This window comes from Urocitellus parryii, chromosome 1 (genome assembly GCF_045843805.1).
Source record: "Urocitellus parryii isolate mUroPar1 chromosome 1, mUroPar1.hap1, whole genome shotgun sequence".
NCBI lineage: Eukaryota > Metazoa > Chordata > Mammalia > Rodentia > Sciuridae > Urocitellus > Urocitellus parryii.
The window spans coordinates 199,395,366-199,417,219 of NC_135531.1; the positions used below are offsets into that span (position 1 = coordinate 199,395,366).

Genomic DNA, 21,854 nt, shown 5'->3' on the forward strand with positions numbered 1-21,854 from the left:
TCAAAACCCTCCAGGAAGTGGTTAGCCAAAGCGTCTGAATTAGAAGCACCTCCCCGAAGAAGATCAAAAGTTATGCTCTACCAATACAGAGACACTGAGAAATGGTTGAATGTGTTCTAAATTAAACTGCCCTGGTGGTGAGCGGAGATCTGCCAAAATCTTTCAATTAATCACTTTTACCTTCAGGGCAGAGTTAGGCCTGAGAGTATTTCAATAGGTTTTTATTGGAACAGGGTTATTTCAGATATTAAACTATGTTGCACAAAGTAAAAATAATGTTATTTTTAAGTTGCTACTCTTGTTAAATAAAACTTGGCAAGCATTGCTGGGGTCTGTATTGTGTCTGTGTACTTGTGTATGTGTGTGGCTTTTTCTTGTGCCATAAGCCTCATTGATTTAAAAAAAAAAAAAGAACAGCAATGAATTAGGTGGTAAATATATTCATATAATCATTTTCATTAATAATGTGTTATAAATAATAGAAGAAAGGTTTTAAGTGTATAATTCTGTTCAACACAATTGAGATATTTTTCCTACATCTTCAGCAGTAAGTTAATTAGAATCACCTGCATTTCCTTGGGTGGACACCAAATGGATTGCAAACAAAAACAGATTAAAATAGCTGCTGGAGCTCATGGCATACAGATGACAAGATTCACAAAAAGGACAGCAAGGCACTGAAAATGTTCACTTTTCAAACACTTTTAGAGGAAATTTAGCTCTTGCAACTTCTCCATAAAAGCTGCTTGTAAGTGTTTTGCTGAAAGGCTAGAATGGCTTTGTTTCTGATCCCTTGATGAGTGAGAGAAATGTTTAAGAAAGATCACTTTACAGAGAGATTCGGGCTGAAATGTGATGACTGTGATTCAAGCCAAGCCAAAAATTACAGTTCAGAATGAAAGGGGAGGGACGTGGTTTGGGAATCCATTTTCCCACATTCCTGAATCTCAATCATCCCAGCCAATGTTTAAAAAAAAAAAATGTCCAATGGAAAACAATGAGGTCACTTTGTTTAGATGTAAGGGAAAATAGGGGTAGAGGGATTGAAAAGAATGACAGCAAATATATGAATTTTAAATCAATACCTACTTCAAGTATGATGGATCAAAAGCTAGACTTTATATAAGTCTTATGACTTCTTCACAAAAGAAGCCATTTTTCAGTGTTTTCTTCTTGTTTGTGTTAGTGAGCCCTTTATTTCATGTCTTTAACTTATGAAGTTGTCTATTGCTAGAATTTTACAAAGAAAAAATATGCATGTGCATGAAGTTCAGAATACTCCTCCCTAGACTCCCAGCTCTTCATAGAAATGGTATCTTGCAAAGCTGGTTACTCTCCTTGAACCTGCTGTGGCTACCCTACTGCTATGTAGACCTCAGGTTAGGCTGGCATATTTGCTTGCAAATTGCCAGAATAAATTAGGCTCTTTGTTCTTGTTATTTTTATTTATTTTAATGAAACACACTAGGGAAGTTACAATTTTAAAGGAATGATATTTACGTTAGCATGATTACAGCACAGCATACCAGTAAAACTCAAACATAAAAGAAACAAAAAGAATGATATGATGGAAATGCATCCTCAAAGTCCAGTATCTCCTAGCTACATAAAGCTCTACAAGACAACAGGCTTTTGCTAAATGATAAGCAAAGTCATCAGCCAAGATTTTTACAAAAGGTAGGGAAAATAATAAGATAATTTGTCAAAAACTATAGGTACCCTTTTTTCCCATTTTCCAGAAATCATTGGTCATCTTTGGTCTTATCCAACCACAGATGCTAGTTCTTTCCTACTGAGATTTTATAATCAAACTCAGAGCCCCTCTGAAATCTTTCTAATCTTTAGCTATTTCCAGAATGATCCTAAGATTTACATAATTCTTAAATCATATTTATGTCTACTCTCTTGTAGGTCCCAAATTCTTTGCTTAGACAGAAATGTAAGAACCAATATATAAGAAATGAGTGTCTACACATGGGATACCATCCTTTACTTATGATTTCACTTTACTCAGATGTTAAGCAGGACATACAAATGGCTTCAATCTAAATACCATTAGCTACATTGGGACATTTTCCCTGATTCAACTACAGTTAGTAATCTATAAATTAAAAGGAAAGATATTAAAAGATATCTTTCTTGGCCAAATAGTAAGTCTAAATGGAACATGAATTGAATGAAACGTATGAAGTTGACATGAAAAAAAAAACATTCCTGAGTCATAAAAGGAATAACAGCAAATAGAAACATGCAACAGAACCTTTCATATATTTCTGTCCACATTTCTGGACCTCAACAGTATAGAAAAGTGGATAAGTATCTTCAATTATGAGAAAAGTAATGAGATGCTGTGGCAAGAATGACATATAAATATGAGGGGGGGAATTCCTGTTGCATGGAATGGCAGTGACTTACCTTTTATGTATCCATTGAGTATGGATGGCTTTTATTTTCTGGGTAAAAATTATAATATTCATTTTTTACTTAAGAATGTCCTATATTCCACTTAAAAATAACTAGTGAGATGAGAAACTAGACAAGTAATGCAATAAATGATTTTCCAAGATTTTTCCCAACCCTGTATCTCTAAAATAGACAACCCTGCTAACTCTCACTTTCCCAAATACCATTTCAAAGACCTTTTTTGAGGTTTAAGTGGTACAGTGCAGAATCAACAAGAAAACAAAAATGAGTAACACTTCTAACATTCAGGCTATCATGTCATTTTATTCTACCCATTTTAAGTTTGGAGCAGTATGAGTACCCTGTCTTCCCAGGTGTCCAAATAGGATAAGGTTGATTAAGAGGTCAATATTGGGCAGAACAATAATGTGATAAATAATAATAAATAAATATGTATTTTGGGTTAAGATATTTAATTATTTTTTTCCTAATACTAACAGATTGAACTGATAGTGAGATAGAAGGTAGAAGAAATCATCTGATGGTGATCCTCATTACTCAGTGCTGGATAAAATGTTGTTGAAGAGTTTTCTTTCTGATTCAAGAAAGTCTAAGCTTGACACCATTTTCTTCATTAGTCCCACATACTGTTGCTTGTATTGTATGTGCTTTCACTTTAAAATTATATTATAATTTAAACCTGGGATTCACCCAGGACAGTGACTATATGAAAAATATAAAATAATGGTTCATTTATCAGTGTCATAGATTCTAAGCCATTTTCCCACAAAATAAAAAAGAAAAGGTTTACTTTTCTTAATAACCTCTTTTCACCCTTTTATTTTTGAAATTTAGCAAGAAATATTTATCTGTTCCATATCTTAAGAGACAAAAATTCTTCTTTTCCATATAAATTGCCTTTTAAATAATAGATGAAAAACTCATTTCTTCAGAAATGAATAATAAAAATGAACCAGTGAAAACTTATATAATGACCTTATACAAATCAAACAAAAGTAGTGAAGGAAAAATTGAAGGTAAATATTTTGTTATGACATTCAAAGAAGAAAAAGGTTTTGCAGTAATTGTTTGTAAGAAATAGGGACTTATAACAGAGACATAAGAAAGATAGGACAAAATACCCCCCCCCCAAAAAAAATAGGAGGAGGAGGGGGGAGAAGGAGGATAAAGAGGAGGAGGAGGGGAAGGAGGGGGATGAGGAGGAGGAAGAGAAGAAGGGGGTGAGGAAGAGGAGAAAGAGGAGGAGAAGGGGGATGAGGAAGAGGAGGAAGAGGAGGAGAAGGGGGATGAGGAAGAGGAGGAAGAGGAGGAGAAGGGGAATGAGGAGGAGGAAGAGGAGGAGGGGGAGGAAGGGAGGAAGGAAGGAAGGAAGGAAGGAGAAAGAGTGTGCCTTTTTCCCCCAACAAATATTGTTGTTTGTATTCTTGGCGGGGGGAGGGGGTTTGTATTGGAGGATTAGATGAACTCTAGATAGGACAAAGGGGAGGGAGGGGGCACGAGGTAGGAAATACAGTGGAATGAGATGGATAGCATTACCTTAAGTACAAGTATGAAGACATGAATAGGGTGACTCTACTTTGTGTACAACCAGAATTATGAAAAATTCTGCTCTATATGTGTAATATGAATTGTAATGCATTCTGCTGTCTTGTATAACAAATTAAAAATTTGAAAAATTTTAAAAAGAAAAGAAAGAAATGACAATTGAAAGCGTTCATGAAATATAAGATAAAAAAACAATTTTAGTAGTAAAGGATAAATTTTTAAAAGTATAAATGACAGTAGGATTTACATAAACACAGTAAAGTATAAGAATGATAAAAATAAAAGGATATGAGTACACTGAAATTAAACCATATATTAGCATAGTCTCCCAATGTTAAAGTCACATAATGAGTATTTTAAATATTTATAACTTCATCCTTATCATTTATATCCCATGCACCAATAAAAATTCTTTTACAGCAGCATGTCAACAATCTAATTAAACTTTGTTTTCAACATTAAGGATATACCTTGTAAAACGATGATGATGTTGGCCTACTATTCAAATTGGCAAACTGAGAAAACATATCTGATTTTCTTTTCTCAGAAAAAATTTCAATGAAACAATAAAAAAGATATTTAGGAACTAAGGATGCAACTCAATGGTAGAGTGCTTGTTTAGTATTCAGAAGGTCTTGGGTTCAGTCCCTAGAAGCACCCCACACACTCCCCCAATAAAAGAAAAGAAATAAAGAACAGGATGCTGAAAGGAGAAAATGTGCTATCAACAGACCAGACCAGAAATGGTAGAAATTCCAGGAAGACAAAGAGCAGATGGGATCAAACAGCTAGAGAAATAAAAGCAGAAGAACACCATTCCCAGACACCATAATTAGGCACAATTCTTTTCAGGGATGTTCTAGGGAATATCCAAACTTGGAGTCAACAAATAAAAAGCAGAAGTTGGCAAGAAGTCAGTTAAGTAAAAGTAATTCACTAAATAATGGGATCTAACTATTGGAAGATCTGGATCTCTGACTTTTTTTTTTTCCACTCTGCGAAGTACCTGCAGTAGACACATGAGCTTACAGACATGTTCTATGAGAGAAAAGGCAAAGTGACAGATATCTAAGAGCAAGGTCCTCTACAACAGTTAGAGAGCTTTATCCAGGAGCACAGTAGTTATAGTACTGCATACCCAGAGTGAAGTTCTACTTACTTGGTAGGTAGACTGCTAGCCTGTTACATAATCACCATTTATTCATCCTACAAGAAGCCCTTACTCAGCCTTCTCATTTAAGATGAAGCCATTGGAGAAAAAAGTTTGGTACAAATACAGGTTGAGTATCCTTACTTAAAATTTTTGGGACCAGAAATGTTTCAGATCTCAGATTTTTTTTTTGGGGGGGGGATTTTGGAATATTTGCATATGCATAATGAAATATCTTGAGGGAAGGGACCCAACTCTAAATATCAAATGCAGTTATGTCTTATACATACCTGTGCATACAACCTGAAGGTAATTTCATCCAATACTTTAAACAATTTTATAAAAATAAAGTTTCACGTTGTGGAATTTTACACTGGTGGTGTCACATTGGCACTCAAAAACAGTTTCAAATTTTGGAGGATTTCAGATTTACAGATTAAGTATGCTTTATCTGTAAAATGGTATGTATGACTGCTGTTTATTCTAATTAATTTTATCTTTCAATCATAAGGATAACTGGTGTTTAATCAGTACCCATCCTAAAGAAATTCTAACCATAGAGAAGAGATGCAATAGATGGAAACATATGTCAAGCAATATAAGAAATTGCTTTCTGATTAAAATGACCCACAGGTAGAACATTTTTTTAATATATATATTTTTTTTGGTTATAGATGGACACAATGTCTTTATTTATTTATTTTTATGTGGTGCTGAGGATCGAACCCAGTGCCTCACATGTGCAAGGCAGGCACTCTACCACTAAGCCCCAGCCCCAGCCCACATGTAGAACATTTCTGAATAACCTTCTACTGCTACAATTTTTTTTTTATTTTTTTTTTTAAAGAGAGAGTGAGAGAGGAGAGAGAGAGAGAGAGAGAGAGAATTTTTTTTAATATTTATTTTTTTTTTAGTTCTCGGCGGACACAACATCTTTGTTGGTATGTGGTGCTGAGGATCGAACCCGGGCCGCACGCATGCCAGGCGAGCGCGCTACCGCTGAGCCACATCTCCAGCCCTGCTACAATTTTAAAGATAACTTTTTTAATCCCTGAGAGATAAAGCAATTTACCTGAAAAGCATCTAGAGTCAATTTGACATCAGATTTAACAGCAGGGGTGCTATAAAATGATGGAACATTTATATTTCAAAGTTAGGAAAGTAAAAGATTTTGAGACCCAAATAAGTATTTGAATCAACAGTCAATTAAAAAGGAAAGGAAAACAGTCATTAAGATAGGAGAAATAAGGAAGATTACCAATAGTTTACTTTTATGAACAAAAAAAAAAATCTTAAAAAATAAATCCAAGCTCAGGGTGTGGTTCAGTGTTAGAGTGCTTGCCTAGCATGTGTGAAGCACTAGGTTCGATTCTTGGCACTGCCATAAACAACTAAAAAAAAAATTAAAAATAAATAAGTCCAAGAACAAATGACAGTGGAATAAGTGGAATATAAGAAAATATTTCCAGTTGACTCTTACCTAGACCTGTACTGTCAAATATGGCATTTCCTTGTCACATGTGGTTCCATTATGCAACCTAAATAAAATTCTGTTACTCTGTGGCTTTAACCACATTTCATGTGCTCAGTAGCATCATATGTGTACACTGATGACTGGTTTGGACAGTAAATGTAGTATAGAACATTTATATTTTATCAGATAGTACTTAATTTGAGGAAATGAAGAAGCCAAGAAAGGAAGAAGAGGATATATTAGATTTTAACTTTTGGGAGATCTTTAGGAAACAAAATTTTAATGTTGAACCCACTTACAATCCTTTTAAAAAATAATGACTAAAATAAACACATAGATAAGCCACAAAACATTTATAAAGTACAAATAAAATATAAATGTTGAGAATATGTAAAATGATAACATAATTATAGATTATAAATAATAATAACATAGGAAGTGGTAGAGGAGAAAGAGGAAAAATAAATGTATTAATTTCTTTCTTACAGCACCAAGGTAATTTGATATATTGAAATGGAAATAGACAGATGTAACTATTAATGAAAACAAAGAAAGTACATAAATAAGTGGTAAAAATTATGAATGCAACAAGCTCTTTATCTTTACTGATAGGTCAATAAATACCATTCAAAGTGAATAAATTAATATACAGAAATATGACACATTATCAAAAATGAACAACAACAAAGAAAGTGCAAACAGAACTGTTACCAATAACTGTTTTGGGAAAAGCAGGTTGGGGCAAGTAGTTCATTATCATTGGTTATTCTTCTATGTAGCATGGAAAAATATTGTCCCTATGATAAAAAAAAATATTTACTTTCAACGATTGTTATAAAGTTACACAGGTATTCTATAGAATAAAAGCATTCTTGTTTGATGAACAGTATTATGACAATTCTTTCCTATGGTAATCATTTTCAAGAAATGGTATGGCTGTTGAAGGATGGGAATCTCACCAAAAATTAGCAATTACTAAATAAAGCTGACACAAAGATACAGCCTAAATTGCAGCCATTGTATGCAATGAAATGTAGAGTCATAAATTCTATCTTGTACTTTCAATTGAATTTGAAGTGTATGAACTGATTAATCAGAAATAAGTGGTTGGAAACACTTCTATTTAGAGAAGGAATAGGTCTGAATGGCACAAAAGTTACTCCTGATATTCAGCTCTGAACTCAAGCAGGATTTTGGAAGAAAAGAGAAAGAAATGTGCAGCAGATACAGGGCAGTCTCAGTGGACCTTGCCAGGGGAAAAATCCAGACGTCCAAAGTATTGCGAGAATGACTCCTCTTGTGGTAGCTCTGGCCTCCTAGGAATTAGGAATCACCATAAATTTCAGGAAAGGGACAGTTTGTGCAAAATTCCCAGCCCACATTTGCAGACTCAAGAGTTTCAGATGCACTTTGTCATGAATCAGTAAATACAATTAGGCTTCAACCAGACTCAAACTCCACATCTCCATGGTGTGTCCATTAATTCAAACTACCAAGAATGCTGCCTAATCCAAGGTGTGCAACTATTTTTATCATGCTCATTTGCATTGTCAAAAAAACTACCCCTCCATTGGTAGATAAGCCAGTCAACTCTGCACACAGTGTTGGTCTCTAAGATTTCTTTTTGGAAAGTGTCTAAGATTTATGGTGGGAATTACTTATGACAGCTGCATTCTTTCCACTGAGCTTCAACCACCATTTGGTTTAATAACTCCTAATTGTGTGTCTATCCTGTCTAAGCTTCTTCAAAAGAAAAATGAGAGAAAGACTTTTTAAAATCCCCTACAGCAACACCCCGTGATTTCTGCCAATGGTAAACACTATTTTGAAACATAAGAAAGTCAGCTGATGATGAACAGATAAATGCTATTTCGGTGAATGTGGATTTCTTCAGAGAATGTTTCATTAATGCTGCTAATGACAGTCTGGGAAAAAATGTAAAATAACTTAGATTTTTTGTGTCCCAGAGTATTTTTAGCATAATAGGCAAAATTTCTGTCAACATTCACAGTCATGTTATTTTCTTGAAAGAGGTAACTCTCAAAGTAATTTGTCTCCAAACTTCACCAAAGCACAATGTCGGTACCTTGAAGACATTGCTCATTTAGAAATCGTTCAAAGTCTAATTATATTTCCAAAATAAGTAGTTTCTAGTTCAGCAAGGATAATGTGGTCATGAAAAGGATGTCCAAATCCACCAATATACATTGGTTTGGTTTGGCATAACTTTCAAAGTTCTTGGAATAAAAAGAGGACGACACGTGAAGAATTGTAATTTGGATAACATTCCCAGGACTTTGGGTTTGCCATTTTGTCAGACACTCAGGGAAAAGGTAATCAACGTCAAGACTGAACCTATATAATTTATAATTGCTTAAATTCACTGATAAGTTCCAGATTATTTTGCAAAATGTAATACCCTCTTTTTTAATATCTACTTTGTCATTTTCACTCTATTTATGTAATTTAAAAAGCATGATAAAGGGAGCTTGAGCTATTCAAAGCAGGAGCCACTAATGTCAGAGATGATTATCATTCACAAGATGGATAGTGTTGATATCTCTGAATCTGAAGGGCTTGGAAGTTGTGTCAAGTTAGATTCATATTGCATCTAATATGTTTTACTTTACTCCTCTTACTTTCTGGTTTCTATCTTAAGCCACAAAGCAGTTTCTCTGTGACTCAGCTCTATATCCACAGTGGTGGCACAGGTTGGAATGACCCTCCTTGTCTCCATCACCAGTGCTCCCTTTTCCTATCCCAGAAGAAAACTCAGTTATTAATTTAGGATGATGTTGCTTTCTTTGAACAGCATAGTGTTTTCCAAGTGCTCATATGTAATGTATCCAATCCACACTACTCTTTCAAATGTTTTTGATTATTGAAAAGAAAAAAAAAACTCTCCTGAAATTGACTAAAGATTAAGGAGAGTACTTCTTATTTTGTAATTTAAAATTTGTGTAAGAGAAAAATACAGGTTTTGGATACTGAAAATTTGGATACTGAAAATTTAGTTTACAACTCTAAATTACTTGAATTTTAATAGCATTTAAAGTACTATTGCATGAGTCCTAGCTTTAAATTACAAATGCTCTTTATTTTATACCTTATATAAAGGGATATATGAATTGAAATTGGGTTTAAGTAAGATACTGATTTGCAACAAAATATTATGAGAATTCAAATAATTTTACTTATCAGTGACCTCACATAATGGCTTAGCTAATTACCAAAATGCAAATTAATTTAAAAAGAAGCATTCAAATTTTTCACTTTATTGTAAGAGATATTAATTGACTTTTCATCTGTAATCATTATCTTAAATAGAACTAATTTAACTGTTTCTTTTTTCTTGCATATATAAGGATTACTCATGTAGAGTACAGAGACCCATACTCTCCGTTGATGTCTCTATTTTCTAAAATATCATTCTTCTCTAAATTCCTTCAAAACAATTGATTACCTATAGGAAAAAATTAGGGAAATTTGCATTTCATCAAACTTTAGTTGTTTACCTGATTGTGGTGACATGTAAGTGGACATTGTTCACCTTTCTTGGTTTTGAATGATGTTTGACTACATGTGGATCCAAAACTATTCCCTAAGGCCCCAATTCCAGCATCATGAACTTTTCTCTATACACTATACAAGTCCAATGAAGTTGATTTTAAATAGTTCCAAAATATTTTCCTCATTGGCTATATGTTCAGAAAAATTAAGAGGAAAAGATCTGAAGGGAGCACATTTACTTAAATGACAGTAAGTTCTCCAAATTTATATAATGCTTACTACTGTGAATTACAATAATTAATCATGGTGCTATGCCACCTCCCCAGGAAGTGTGATAATGACCCCTATATGGGCTGGGAATCTCATCAGGGCCTCTTAAGAGTCTAGAGACATCTAAGAATATACACTCCTGACATTAGAGTTATATTATCAGCATTTCTTACAGGCAATAATAGTGTCAAATAAGAATTTCTCTTAAAATTTTCCTGTTTCTTAGTCTTCCTGATAACTAGATCATGAAAATAACTAGATGCTATAAATATGTGTGTCTAAAACAAGTTGTTAAATATCCATATCCACTTCCAGGATAATTCATTTTGATGACCAATTCTAATAATAATTGGAAATTAATATCACCATTTTGGCAAGGGTTTTATTTATTGGTTCCTCCTTAATGTAACAACACATTACTATTGTATAGTATAAGTTATTCAACTAATTATATGTTTTAGTCAGCTTTTTTGTTGCTGTGACTAAAAGACCCAACCAGAACAACTGTAGAGGAGAAAATGTTTATTTAGGGACTTACAGTTTTAGATGTCTCAGTCCATAGACAGTCAAGTCTATTCCTCAGGGGCCTACAGAAGCCAGAAAATCATGGCAGAAGAGTTTGGTGGAGAGAAGACTCTCACCTGGTGATCAGTAAGCAAAGAGAGACTCTACTTGCCAGATTCAAAATATATAGCCTAAAGCCACACACCCCCAGCCACACCCCTCCCACCTTCAGTTACCATTTAGTCAATCCTGTTAGGGGATTAACCTGCTAAATAATTCACTCCTAACCCAATAATTTTGCCTCTAGGTCTTCTTGCATTGGCTCACACATGAGCTTTTGGGGAACACCTCACATTGAAATGGTAAAATTTTACATTTGAATATGATTTTTATTCTATAGTTGAAATAATCAGACCAATAAATGTGTGTCATGCTATAGTGACAAGGAAAAGAGAATGGACTGGTGGCTAGGAGTATAGCTCAGTTGTAGAGCACTTGCTTTGCATGTGCAAGCACTGGGTTCAATCCCAGTACCAGAGAAAGAGAATGGACTGGAATGAAGAAAGAACAAACAAACAAAGGAGGGAGAGCAGGAAGAAAAGAAAAAGATAAGAAGTTAGGAAGACAAGAAGAAAACAGGGAAAAAAAAAACCTCACAAAAACCTGGACTTATTTTACCTGTTCAAAAGCAGAAGACAATATACATATACTTGGAGGTTCTCATTCCTCTGGTTTAATTCCTATATTTTTATTCTAAATAAATCTTAAATGTGCAAATGTGCTATGTCATCCCTTGTTATCTATAGCTCTTTTATGGCTCAATTAGAGTCAAAAGTTTTGATGATTAACTGTCACTTAATTTTATGATTAGTTTATTGGTATTAAAATATTGAAGATTGCTTAGGCTAGGACACAGGAATTTGTTTTATCTGTGAGGAAGAGAGATTTGATGGTGATTTACTGCTCTCTTCCTTCTCAAATTTACTTTTTCATATCATCTTGGTTCTTATGTAAGCTAATATAAAACATAACCTTTTATTTTCAGGTCTAGATGCTGATGGAATATATCGAGTTAGTGGCAATCTGGCAACAATCCAGAAGTTAAGGTTTATCGTCAACCAAGGTAAAGGATATTTTTAATTTGGACCTTTCCTCAGTAATCTCTAACAAATCTTCAGACTCTGCACTGTGGGCACTATGAAGAGATAATGATAAAACCTTTGGAGGGAGAAAGGGAAAGTTGAAGAAATTATTAAATTATCACCATAGAGGTAAAAGATAACCATTGACTTGTAGATAAATAGAAAAGAGAGAAAGACAAATTAATAGTTAATGTGGAATAGATACCAAGTGGAAAAGGGCAAAATAAAAGTTGGGAAAAGAATAATCAAAAAAAGAAAAATGGGATAAAGAAAATTTGGTATATATACACAATGGAATATTACTCAGTCATAAAGAAGAATAAAATTATGGCATTTGCCAGAAAATGAATGGAACTGGAGACTATCATGCTAACTGAAATAAGCTAGTCCCCCAAAAACCAAAGGCAGAATGTTCTCTCTGATATGTAGATGCTCACCCACAACAAGGGAGGAGCTCATTAGAACTTCATTGAACTAGACAAAGGGGAATGAAGGGAAGGGAGAAAGTATGGGAATAGGAAAGACTCTAGAATGAATGCAACATATCTAAATGTTCTACTATACTGGCATATAAAAATAGTAAACACCAAATAATTGCTCAAATTTGTATTTATACTCTGAATCTTAACCAAAATGAAAACATCTCCTCCCAAATTAACAGCTTCTAATAGACACATAATATATATAATGAATAGAAGAATGAATGAATGAAGAAAATTCAAGAGTGAAAATCATGTTAGAAAAATATTTAATCAATAAGGACAAAGATGAAAAATTAGGAAATATGTATGTTGTCAAAGGGTTACAAATTAAAATAACAAGATACCCCTACACACCTATTAGAACACCTATGATCTGAAGCACTACCAAATGCTGACTAAGATGGAGAGCAACAGAAAATCTCATTCATTTCTGATGGAAATGCAAAATGGTGCAGTCACTTTGGAACATAGTTGGGTAGTAAATACATTCTTATCATATGATCCAACAATTTGTCTCAGATATTTACCAAATGAGTTGAAAACTAATATTCACATAAAAACCTACACACAAATATATATAGCAACCTTATTCATTACTGTTAACACTTGAAAGCAGGGCTGAGGATGTAGCTAATTGTTTGAGCAATTTCCTAGCATACAGGAGACCCTGGGTTCAATTCCACTACTCTGTATGACACTAGAGTTGTGGAAATATATCACCTTACGTTTGTCAAGAACCATGTAACATACAACACAAAGAGTTAACCTTAATATTAACTATGGACATAATTAATAATAATACATCACTATTTGCTCATCAGTTGTAACAGTGACCCCACGAATGTAAGATGATAACATTGGGGGAAGCTGATGTAAAATTGAGAGTGTATATGGTAACTTTCTGTTCTTTCTACCCAATTTTTCTGCAAACCCCAAAATACTTTTTAAAAATATTAATGAAAAAATTGAAAAATAGGAAATGAAAAATAAGAAGCCCAAGACATCTTAAAGTGGTGTTAGAAAAGCTCATATGTTTTATAATCAGATAAATAAAATAGAACTCAGAATTTTCTTATGCCCTTGCCATGTTATTTAACTCCTTTGTGCCTCTGTTCCTTACAGTGAAAACAGTGGGGATGCAAGTGCCTTGAGGATCTTTGTTAACATACAATTAAATAATATATATTATATTTCCTTAGTAACATGACCAGTTCATATTAGTTTTTCTTGCACTTAAAAATAGTCAGTGGATTCTTCAGAAAAATTTAGAAATTCCTCATAATCTGGCTTTGCACCCAACTTCCAACTAGCCAGCATCAGAGGATCCCCTGATCCTCAAAAGCCTTTGTGGTACTTTTATTTATTTATTTATTTACTTATTTTGGTGGTGGTGGTGGTGCCAGGGATCAATCCCAGGGCTAGTACATGCTAAGTAGGCACCCTGCCCCCGAACAATATCTTTATCCATTTCACACTACACTCCTCAGCTCGACTCCCAAATTTGCAACCATTATATTTCATAATGCCTTTGCATGCTTTCTTCCCTTTGCTTTCAGTATTCTGCCACCTATTCTTTCTCATCCACATACACAGGCTTCCTGCCTAGTAGAATTCTTATTCTTCAAGATCCAGACTGTAAGCATTTTCCATCCAGAATTCTCAAGCCTGGGATTCATCTCTGGGTTCCCATTACACTGGATGGTTGAATTTACAGTAGTGTATTTATATCCAGCATCTAAAATTCCATCTAATATAAGATTAATGCCACAGATCTTATGCCATTTTGGGGGGAGAGAATATAATGAAATCTACTTAGTGTTTATATTCCAGAAATATTTTTTTTAAAATCCCAGAATAAAAAAAAAAAATGATAGGATACTGGTTGAAATGTCCATCTTTTCTACAAATCTTCATAAAAGGTTAAGACTTGAATCGTACTTATATTTTCCCCATTACTAGCATTAAATCTCAGGGCCTCCCAAAAGGGATTTCTTAATTAGTATTTGTTGAACAATGTACAAGTGTAGTAGGTAGAAGCATTAAAAATGCCAAACATTAAACTCTCCATTAATTCTACTTGGGTTGAACCACCCAGTTTGGATTGTAGTACGTTAGGAAAGCTGCCCCATGATTCTTATTTCTCAGAATCTCTATAACTGAGAAGTTCAACAACTCTGCTATTGAATGTTTATCTTTTGAATTTCTTTCCTTCCTGGGAAAAAAACACAGAACTAAACTTTACCTTATTTATTCAGATTGGTCCCATTGGACAGAATGAGAGTGCCACTTCTGTGGGTAAAATTGAGATAAAATAGCCCCAGCTTCATTTTTGTTCCTGTTTATAACCAGCTAAAATCATTCTTATAATATATTTCATGCTGAAACCATATCCTGATTGGGATTCTAGACAGCTGGGCAACACATTTCTTCTACAAAGAAGAAATCTCAAAACAGAAGCCCTGCTAGAAACAAACACTAGTTGCATTTCCTGCCTTAAAAAAAAACTATTCTCAGCAGTTTGAAAAGGCAAAAAAAAAAATCTGCAATGAAAATATGAAATCTGTCCATCTCGTCTTTTGCAGTCCAAACTTCAGCGTCCTCTGAGGCTATGTAACTGCTCATGTTTCCATGAAAGTTGACAATGTAAAGCTGGACAGAGGCCTGAGTTGGTATCTGGTAGCAGAGAATTGTCAGTAAACTGTCTCCCTGGTTTATAGCACTGTCAAAATCAACACATTCAACACAAATTATGCTACATCAGGACCTTTGATACCAGTGACTTTGTCCAAGTTGTGCTGTGGAGTTTTTTGAACTAAATGATAAATGAAATGTGCATACCAGCCCCTTTCAAAATTTGCTAATCAGATTATCCTTTAAATGAATCTTCTGGAAAGGTTTCATAAACCTTGTGACTAACACCATACCTGCCCTTCCACCCACATGAAGTCTTTAATAGTAGACGGACTTAGAAGAGAACCAGTGCTAGGAACAGAGGCTGCCATGTACATGCCGTGTGTGTGTGTGTGTGTGTGTGTGTGTGTGTGTGTGTGTGTGTTGGGGATAGAAAGATGAAATAAAAAGGCAATACAGTGATAACTCCATGAAAAGCATAAAGCACTGTGCAAATGGGATGAACACATTCTTGTTGTCTAAGATGGAACACAAATGATATTGAAATACCCTCCTTGTAGCAATACCTTCTTGTCTCCTCTATGTTCACCTTACTCAATGTTCCTTTCAAGGAGGCTTTTATACATGTTTTTTAAATATACATTTTTTTTAATGAATAAGCCCTACCCACTGTTAGACTAGACAAATGAAAACTGACTTTGAAGATTTTCAAGAACAGTTGAATTGCAATTTGCGTGTTTCACTAACTTTCTTGAATGCTATAATCATCAGCAATTCTAAATACACCAGTTGAGTGATTCAATTTGTTTTGGTTTTCTGTTTGACTCATGAAATCAGAAGGGATTAGATACCCTTAATTATACTTCCAGATCAGATGATATACAAGTTAAGTCCAAATATATCACTTTTGAGAAGCATTTCCTAATTATAACTAGTGATGATAATAATTATTATTATAAAAGAAGCTAGCATTTTCATAATGTTTTATGTATCAGGCACTGTACTGAGTACTTTACATGTATACTTTAATAGTGTCTTCAGTGAAATATATAGTTATTCTCTTTTTTTAAATGGAGAAACTGAGGCTCAGGTGTTAAACAGTGTTCTAAGTTCATACAAAATATAAGCAAGAGAGCTAGGACTGGATCTTGGATCTCTGACTCAGGTCCTGGGCTGCTTACCACTGCTGTGACTCTTCTCTTCTCAATCATTATTTTTTTATTACACTTTTTTAAAAGCAGACAGCAGTCTTTTCATGCTACACATGTTGGTTTGTGACTTTCCATTTCCATCCTGCTTATTGATATTGGTAAGTGAAAAGTACTACCATTAGAATTTGGTTAAAATTGTTCAAGAAGAGAGATAGCTGGGAAAATACAAAATATTATAGTTATGGAGAAGCCTGGCACTGCCATTCCCTATAGGGCTTTGTGTATCTACATTAAGACAAAGAACCAATACTCAGTTCTAGCCTTGACGAATGACATCGAGTATTCTCAGTTTAGTGGGATGACGGTGCATTAGCGAGTAGTCCTCTGCCTTGTTTGTTGAATTTGGTGACAGCTTTCAGTGACATTTTGCTGATGTAACTCTTCTGCTCTATGCAAGCATCCCCCAAAGAAAAATGGTCCATGACCTTAGATGTCAACCTGTCATCAGCCCGTGTCATTACGTTGATTCTTCAGAATGATCTGTGACCTCCTGATGGTTTTCTAGCATGGTACTTCTGCAAAGGACAGACTTCAGAACAGAGGATGCTGCATAACTGTGTTGAAAACTTTTGACAGTAGGTCTTGGAAATCCCACCAGACTGAATTCCCCTCTTCCCCATATCAGAACTTGATTTCAGCTGCTATCTAGGCTTATTGCCCAAACTCGAAATTCAGTTCAGATTCTCTTTGGTATTACTTAAACTTCCTCTTTCCTCTTTTAAAAAAGAGACAAGAGAGATTGGCAACCTTTTTGGAAAATACCAGCTATGAAGCTTCCCAAGCCTATGAGCCAAAGGGAGAGCTATGAAGCACTGCAGGAAGGATGGACTGGGAATTTTCCAGACTGATGTTTTTTAGCACACAATAACAAATATTCCCTGTCACTGTTTGCCTGAGCTGGAGGAAATTACTTTTCACCAGTATTTTAGACCTGTTTTCCATAGATAGAAACAAAACTTAGAGAGAGACTCTTAGGGGTACTTTTCATTTTTCCACAGCAGGAGGAACAAAATGTGTAAATACCATACATCTACATACTCAAGAATCATGTGTGTGTGTGTGTGTGTGTGTGTGTGTGTGTGTGTACACTCATGCATGTGCATTTGTTGCTTTAAATGGAAGGGAGTATGTTTTAATTAATTTACAGTCTTATATTTTGCCTATTTTTGTCCACCTATATTTTATTGACATAATAATACAAATTAGATCTCATCTCTAAGGGATAGATTTGCTTATTTTTTTAACCTGCTAAGAATAAACTCCATTGAAAAGAAACTAATAGAAAAATAATTTTTGTTACCAACCGTATTTAAGCTACTTTTGTAGAGATTGGTACCTTAAAGCAAAGCAAAGCATTAACTCTAGTAGCTATCCCTGTGCTTTTCATATTATTTGCAGCATCAAAATTGAATAAAAGAAAAGGAAAGTGAGAAAGAATGTGAACAATTGGCAGTTTCATCATGAAATAAGCAATTGGATGAAATAGAAAAGGCTTTGGGAAAGGATTTCAAAACTTCTAGTTCTGTTCTTATAAAATAGCCCTGTACCAAGCCCATTCATTTTTCTATTACATCAGTTTATATTGCCCCCTTATTATTTTTAAAACGAGTATTTCCTTAAGCCTACTTCACCCTTACCACCAAACACAGCAACAGCAAAACAAACTGTTATTTGCTTTATCCCATTCTGCAGGGCGGTTTTTGGTAAGTCAGATCATTGGTATTGCACCTTTTTGGCTTCCATATGACAAGATTATCGTTTAACAATGATTTATTTTTCCCATTAAAGCTAAAGAGATCACTTGATCATGAAAAGGCCAGACACTAACATCATTCAGGGCTTTGGAAACTTTCTTAGACCTCATTTTTCAGCTACATTGAGTCAGAGAGCTCAGAGTATTGTTGGTAACACTGGTATTGCTTTCTAGCTGCTTAAGAAAATGTATGAGCAATAGAAAATAATCCTGAACACTGAGGTCAAAACAATAAGATTTTCATATTCCACACATTTATATACTTTCTAGTTTGTACATTATGTGGTATATTCCAATAGCAAGTTTATGAATCCTTTTATTTCTAATGAACACAAATTCTGGATACTCATTTAAAAAAAATTATATCACACATTTCTTATGGATCATATATTATTATTCCTTACAAGGCAAGCCATAAGAAACTGACCTAACACCATGATGAAACAATTAAAGTCAGAGACCATTTAGTGGGGAAAGAACATCAGATAAGAATCAGAGGATCTTTCTCCTTATTTTAATTCTGAGCTATTTGTGAGTCTAATAGAATCTATTTTAACCATTTTGAACTTCAGATTCTTGATTTCCAAAATGGGAATATTATTAAGAATGTGCGGACTATAAAAATTCAATCAATATAGGGATAATTAGTATTTAATTAAGATAACAAGAGGTTAAAAGATATAGGATCCATATTACTTAGTTTTCTAGTAGTAAAAATACCAAATATTAACCATCAAATGTTTTTTGCCTTCTACATGATTGAATTTTCTTTGATGGTAAGATTATTGTTTTTCTAAAAAGAGAGACCATATATTAAAATATTGGAGGCTTCTTTCTACCAAGAGATTGATCTCATTGCTAACCAAATTCATAGGGCTTCTAGATTCCTGGGCACAAAACAAAACAATAATTTCCTTTGGTAGATAAGTTTTTGTTGGGGAAGAAGAGTGTATTCTACTGAAAGTTTAAGTCCTATTTCAGTTGTGGCTTTTCCATGTAGATTTGGCCATTGCCTCTAGAAATTAGATCACAGTTATGTAACTGCCAATCCCCAAGAAAATCCCTTAGAATATTTATGAAATTCCATCATCATTATCATCATTATTATACCAAACCATCATCATCACCTTCAAAATTAATGAGCAGTTATTAAAAGCTAGGTAGGAATGCATACCAAGCTTACTTCTGCTTTAACTTCACTTTGTAGCACTGGTTCTTGACCCTGACTGAATATTAGAATTGTATTGCTTGTCTGCTGCTGTCTCACAATACCACTGCCAATTTAACTGTTTATCGAAATAAAAATTTATTATCTCACAGTTCCTGTGGGTCAGCAGTCTGGGCACAGCTCAACTGAATCCTCTGAAAGTTTCCAATCCAGGTGTCAGCCAGTAAATGGATCCTTGTCTGGGGGTCACTTGGGGACAGGTTCACATGGTTGCTAGAAGAATTGATTCCTTCTGGATTATTGGACTGAAGGCTTTTGTCTATTAGTAGCTCTTTTCCAGAGGCCTTACAGACCATCTCATATCATGGCAACTTGCTTCATCAAAGCAGCAAGGGAAAGCAAGATTAGAAGCAAGACAGAAGTTATAATCTTATGTAATAGAATCATGAAGGTCAGGTCCCATCACCTTTGCTACTTTCTGTTGGTTAGAAGCAAGTGAAAATTCCACCCACACTCGGAGGAAGGGGATTATACAAAGAATAAACATGAAGAAGTGGGGATAATTGAAGGACATCTGAGTCTGTCTGCCACAGCAATCAAGTGGTGGAGCTTTTCAAAAATAAATATTTTGATGCTCACTCATAGAAGCTCCCAAGTAAGAAGTCCCAAATTGGAGCTCTAAATATATGCTTTAAAAGAGAAACTCTGCAGTGGAGTCAGGTGCACAGCAAGGTTTGGGAATCTCCTCCATAGCATCTTGCTAGCTCTGTTCGGGCTCTCCACTGGACACATGACTTACCAAGACTAAGATGAAGGTGAAGCAAATCAGAAATAGACCATAGATCCATTTTTTATTAACCAGTTTTCTTGTGAGGGGAAGCTTTCTCTTGGTTTCTAATGTGACATTGTTCACTAAGTCCTATAAGCTCAGTCATTAATGTAAAAAAAAATACCATGGATAGAACAGGTATGTTATTCTTATGATTAAAATTCTGTACATCACTGCAATCATTTTTTTGTTTGTTTGTTTTTGGTATCAGGATTGAATCCAGGGGCATTTAACTACTGAGCCACATCCCCAGATCCTTTTTATGTTATTTTATTTTTTTAAGTTGAGGTAGGGTCTTGCTAAGTCACTGAGGCTTGCTTTGAACTTGCAGTCCTCCTACCTCAGCCTCCAGAGCCTCTGGGATTACAGGCATGCACCACTGTGCCCAGCTGCAATCATTTTACAATGTGTAGATTCTGGAATAAATGAAAAGGAAAGATGTTTTACCTAATAATTTGCTAACAAAACTTAAGAGTAAATAACATTGAAAAATGCTGTACCAAGGCTGATGATAACTAATGTTCAGTTGAGAATCTATTTTATTGGACGTTGCCTCAAAGTTAGAGGTATTTCTGACCTCATAAGTTTCCTAGGTAGATAAAATTTGTCATCCACATTCTTCACAGGAGAAGACCATACTTCAGAAAGATTAAGTAACTTTTCAAAGGCCACAGAGTTAATACATTAAGAAGCCAGAACACAAATCCATTTAAAACTTACTGAAAAAAAAACAATATATTTATATAGCCTGATTGTGGGATTTACTTTATCATGAAAGAGAGGTCAGAGTGAGGTTTTTCTTTTCTTTAACATCAAAGAATCAATAACCACTTATTCTCATTATAATGTTGTGTTTTCCTGGTGTCCAGCCTGGGGGAGCCTTTTATAAGAGAAAATTCCATTTTAAAATGCCCTTTTAATTAAGAATCCCTAACTCCCTATAAGTACATTGATGATAGAAAAGTTGATTCATTTGTGTATCTCCAACATAGCAAAGTGCCTGATATTCCATATGCACTGAAAAAAAAAATGTGTTCCTAAAAAAAATAAAATGAGAGAATGATGAGTTTCTAATACAAACCAACTCTGTTAAATGATCTCATTGGTACATTGTATTAGGTTCCATTTCTTGTATATTTCAGCAAAGAAATCACATGCCATATTTTATATTCTGTTTTCTCTCAGAGGGCTGTAAATTAGCATTTGATGTTAGTCTGGATGTAAGAATCATGGGACAGAAACAAACAGTGAAGAATCCCATAACCCCATTCCCTGTCTCAATAAAACAAAGCTTCAGGGGAGTTAACTTACTTTTCCTCAACCCAGAACATCATTAGCAATTAAATACATCAGATATTATCAGAAATAATGGTGTAACCAGAATTGCCATTTTACCCCTTCAAAATGCTGGGAATGACTTGTTAGGAAGAAAACTAGATTTGGATAAATAGCAATGAAACTATGCTGGTCTTGTTAACTCCAGTGCCCTGAATTTTGAAAGTATCTCTTTTGTTTTTGTTTTCACACAGGAAATCCCTGTTGCTAGTAATTACAGCTTTAATGACTCACATATATTTATATAGCACCTCTCTTCCAAGGTGCCCCACATACTTTTGTAACATTTCCCTACAAAGTGTGCTGCAAAAAGAAAAAGTATTCTCATCTTCTTAAAGCTCTTTCTGTAAAGAAGGTAACAGTTTCAGGGACAGGAAGGAATTTTTTCAGGTCCTCATGAACACCCTGAAGATATATGTATCCAAA

General features: G+C 34.5%; 1 protein-coding gene across 1 annotated transcript in view; it reads left to right on the forward strand.

Moving 5' to 3' along the window:
• Arhgap15 (Rho GTPase activating protein 15) overlaps nucleotides 1–21,854 on the forward strand; it is a 366,446-nt gene that overhangs the window by 165,372 nt on the left and 179,220 nt on the right. Inside the window, exon 6 of the mRNA XM_077794408.1 lies at nucleotides 11,923–12,000. Within this exon, the coding sequence (XP_077650534.1) occupies nucleotides 11,923–12,000 (78 nt within the window). The remainder of the gene's footprint in view (nucleotides 1–11,922; nucleotides 12,001–21,854) is intronic.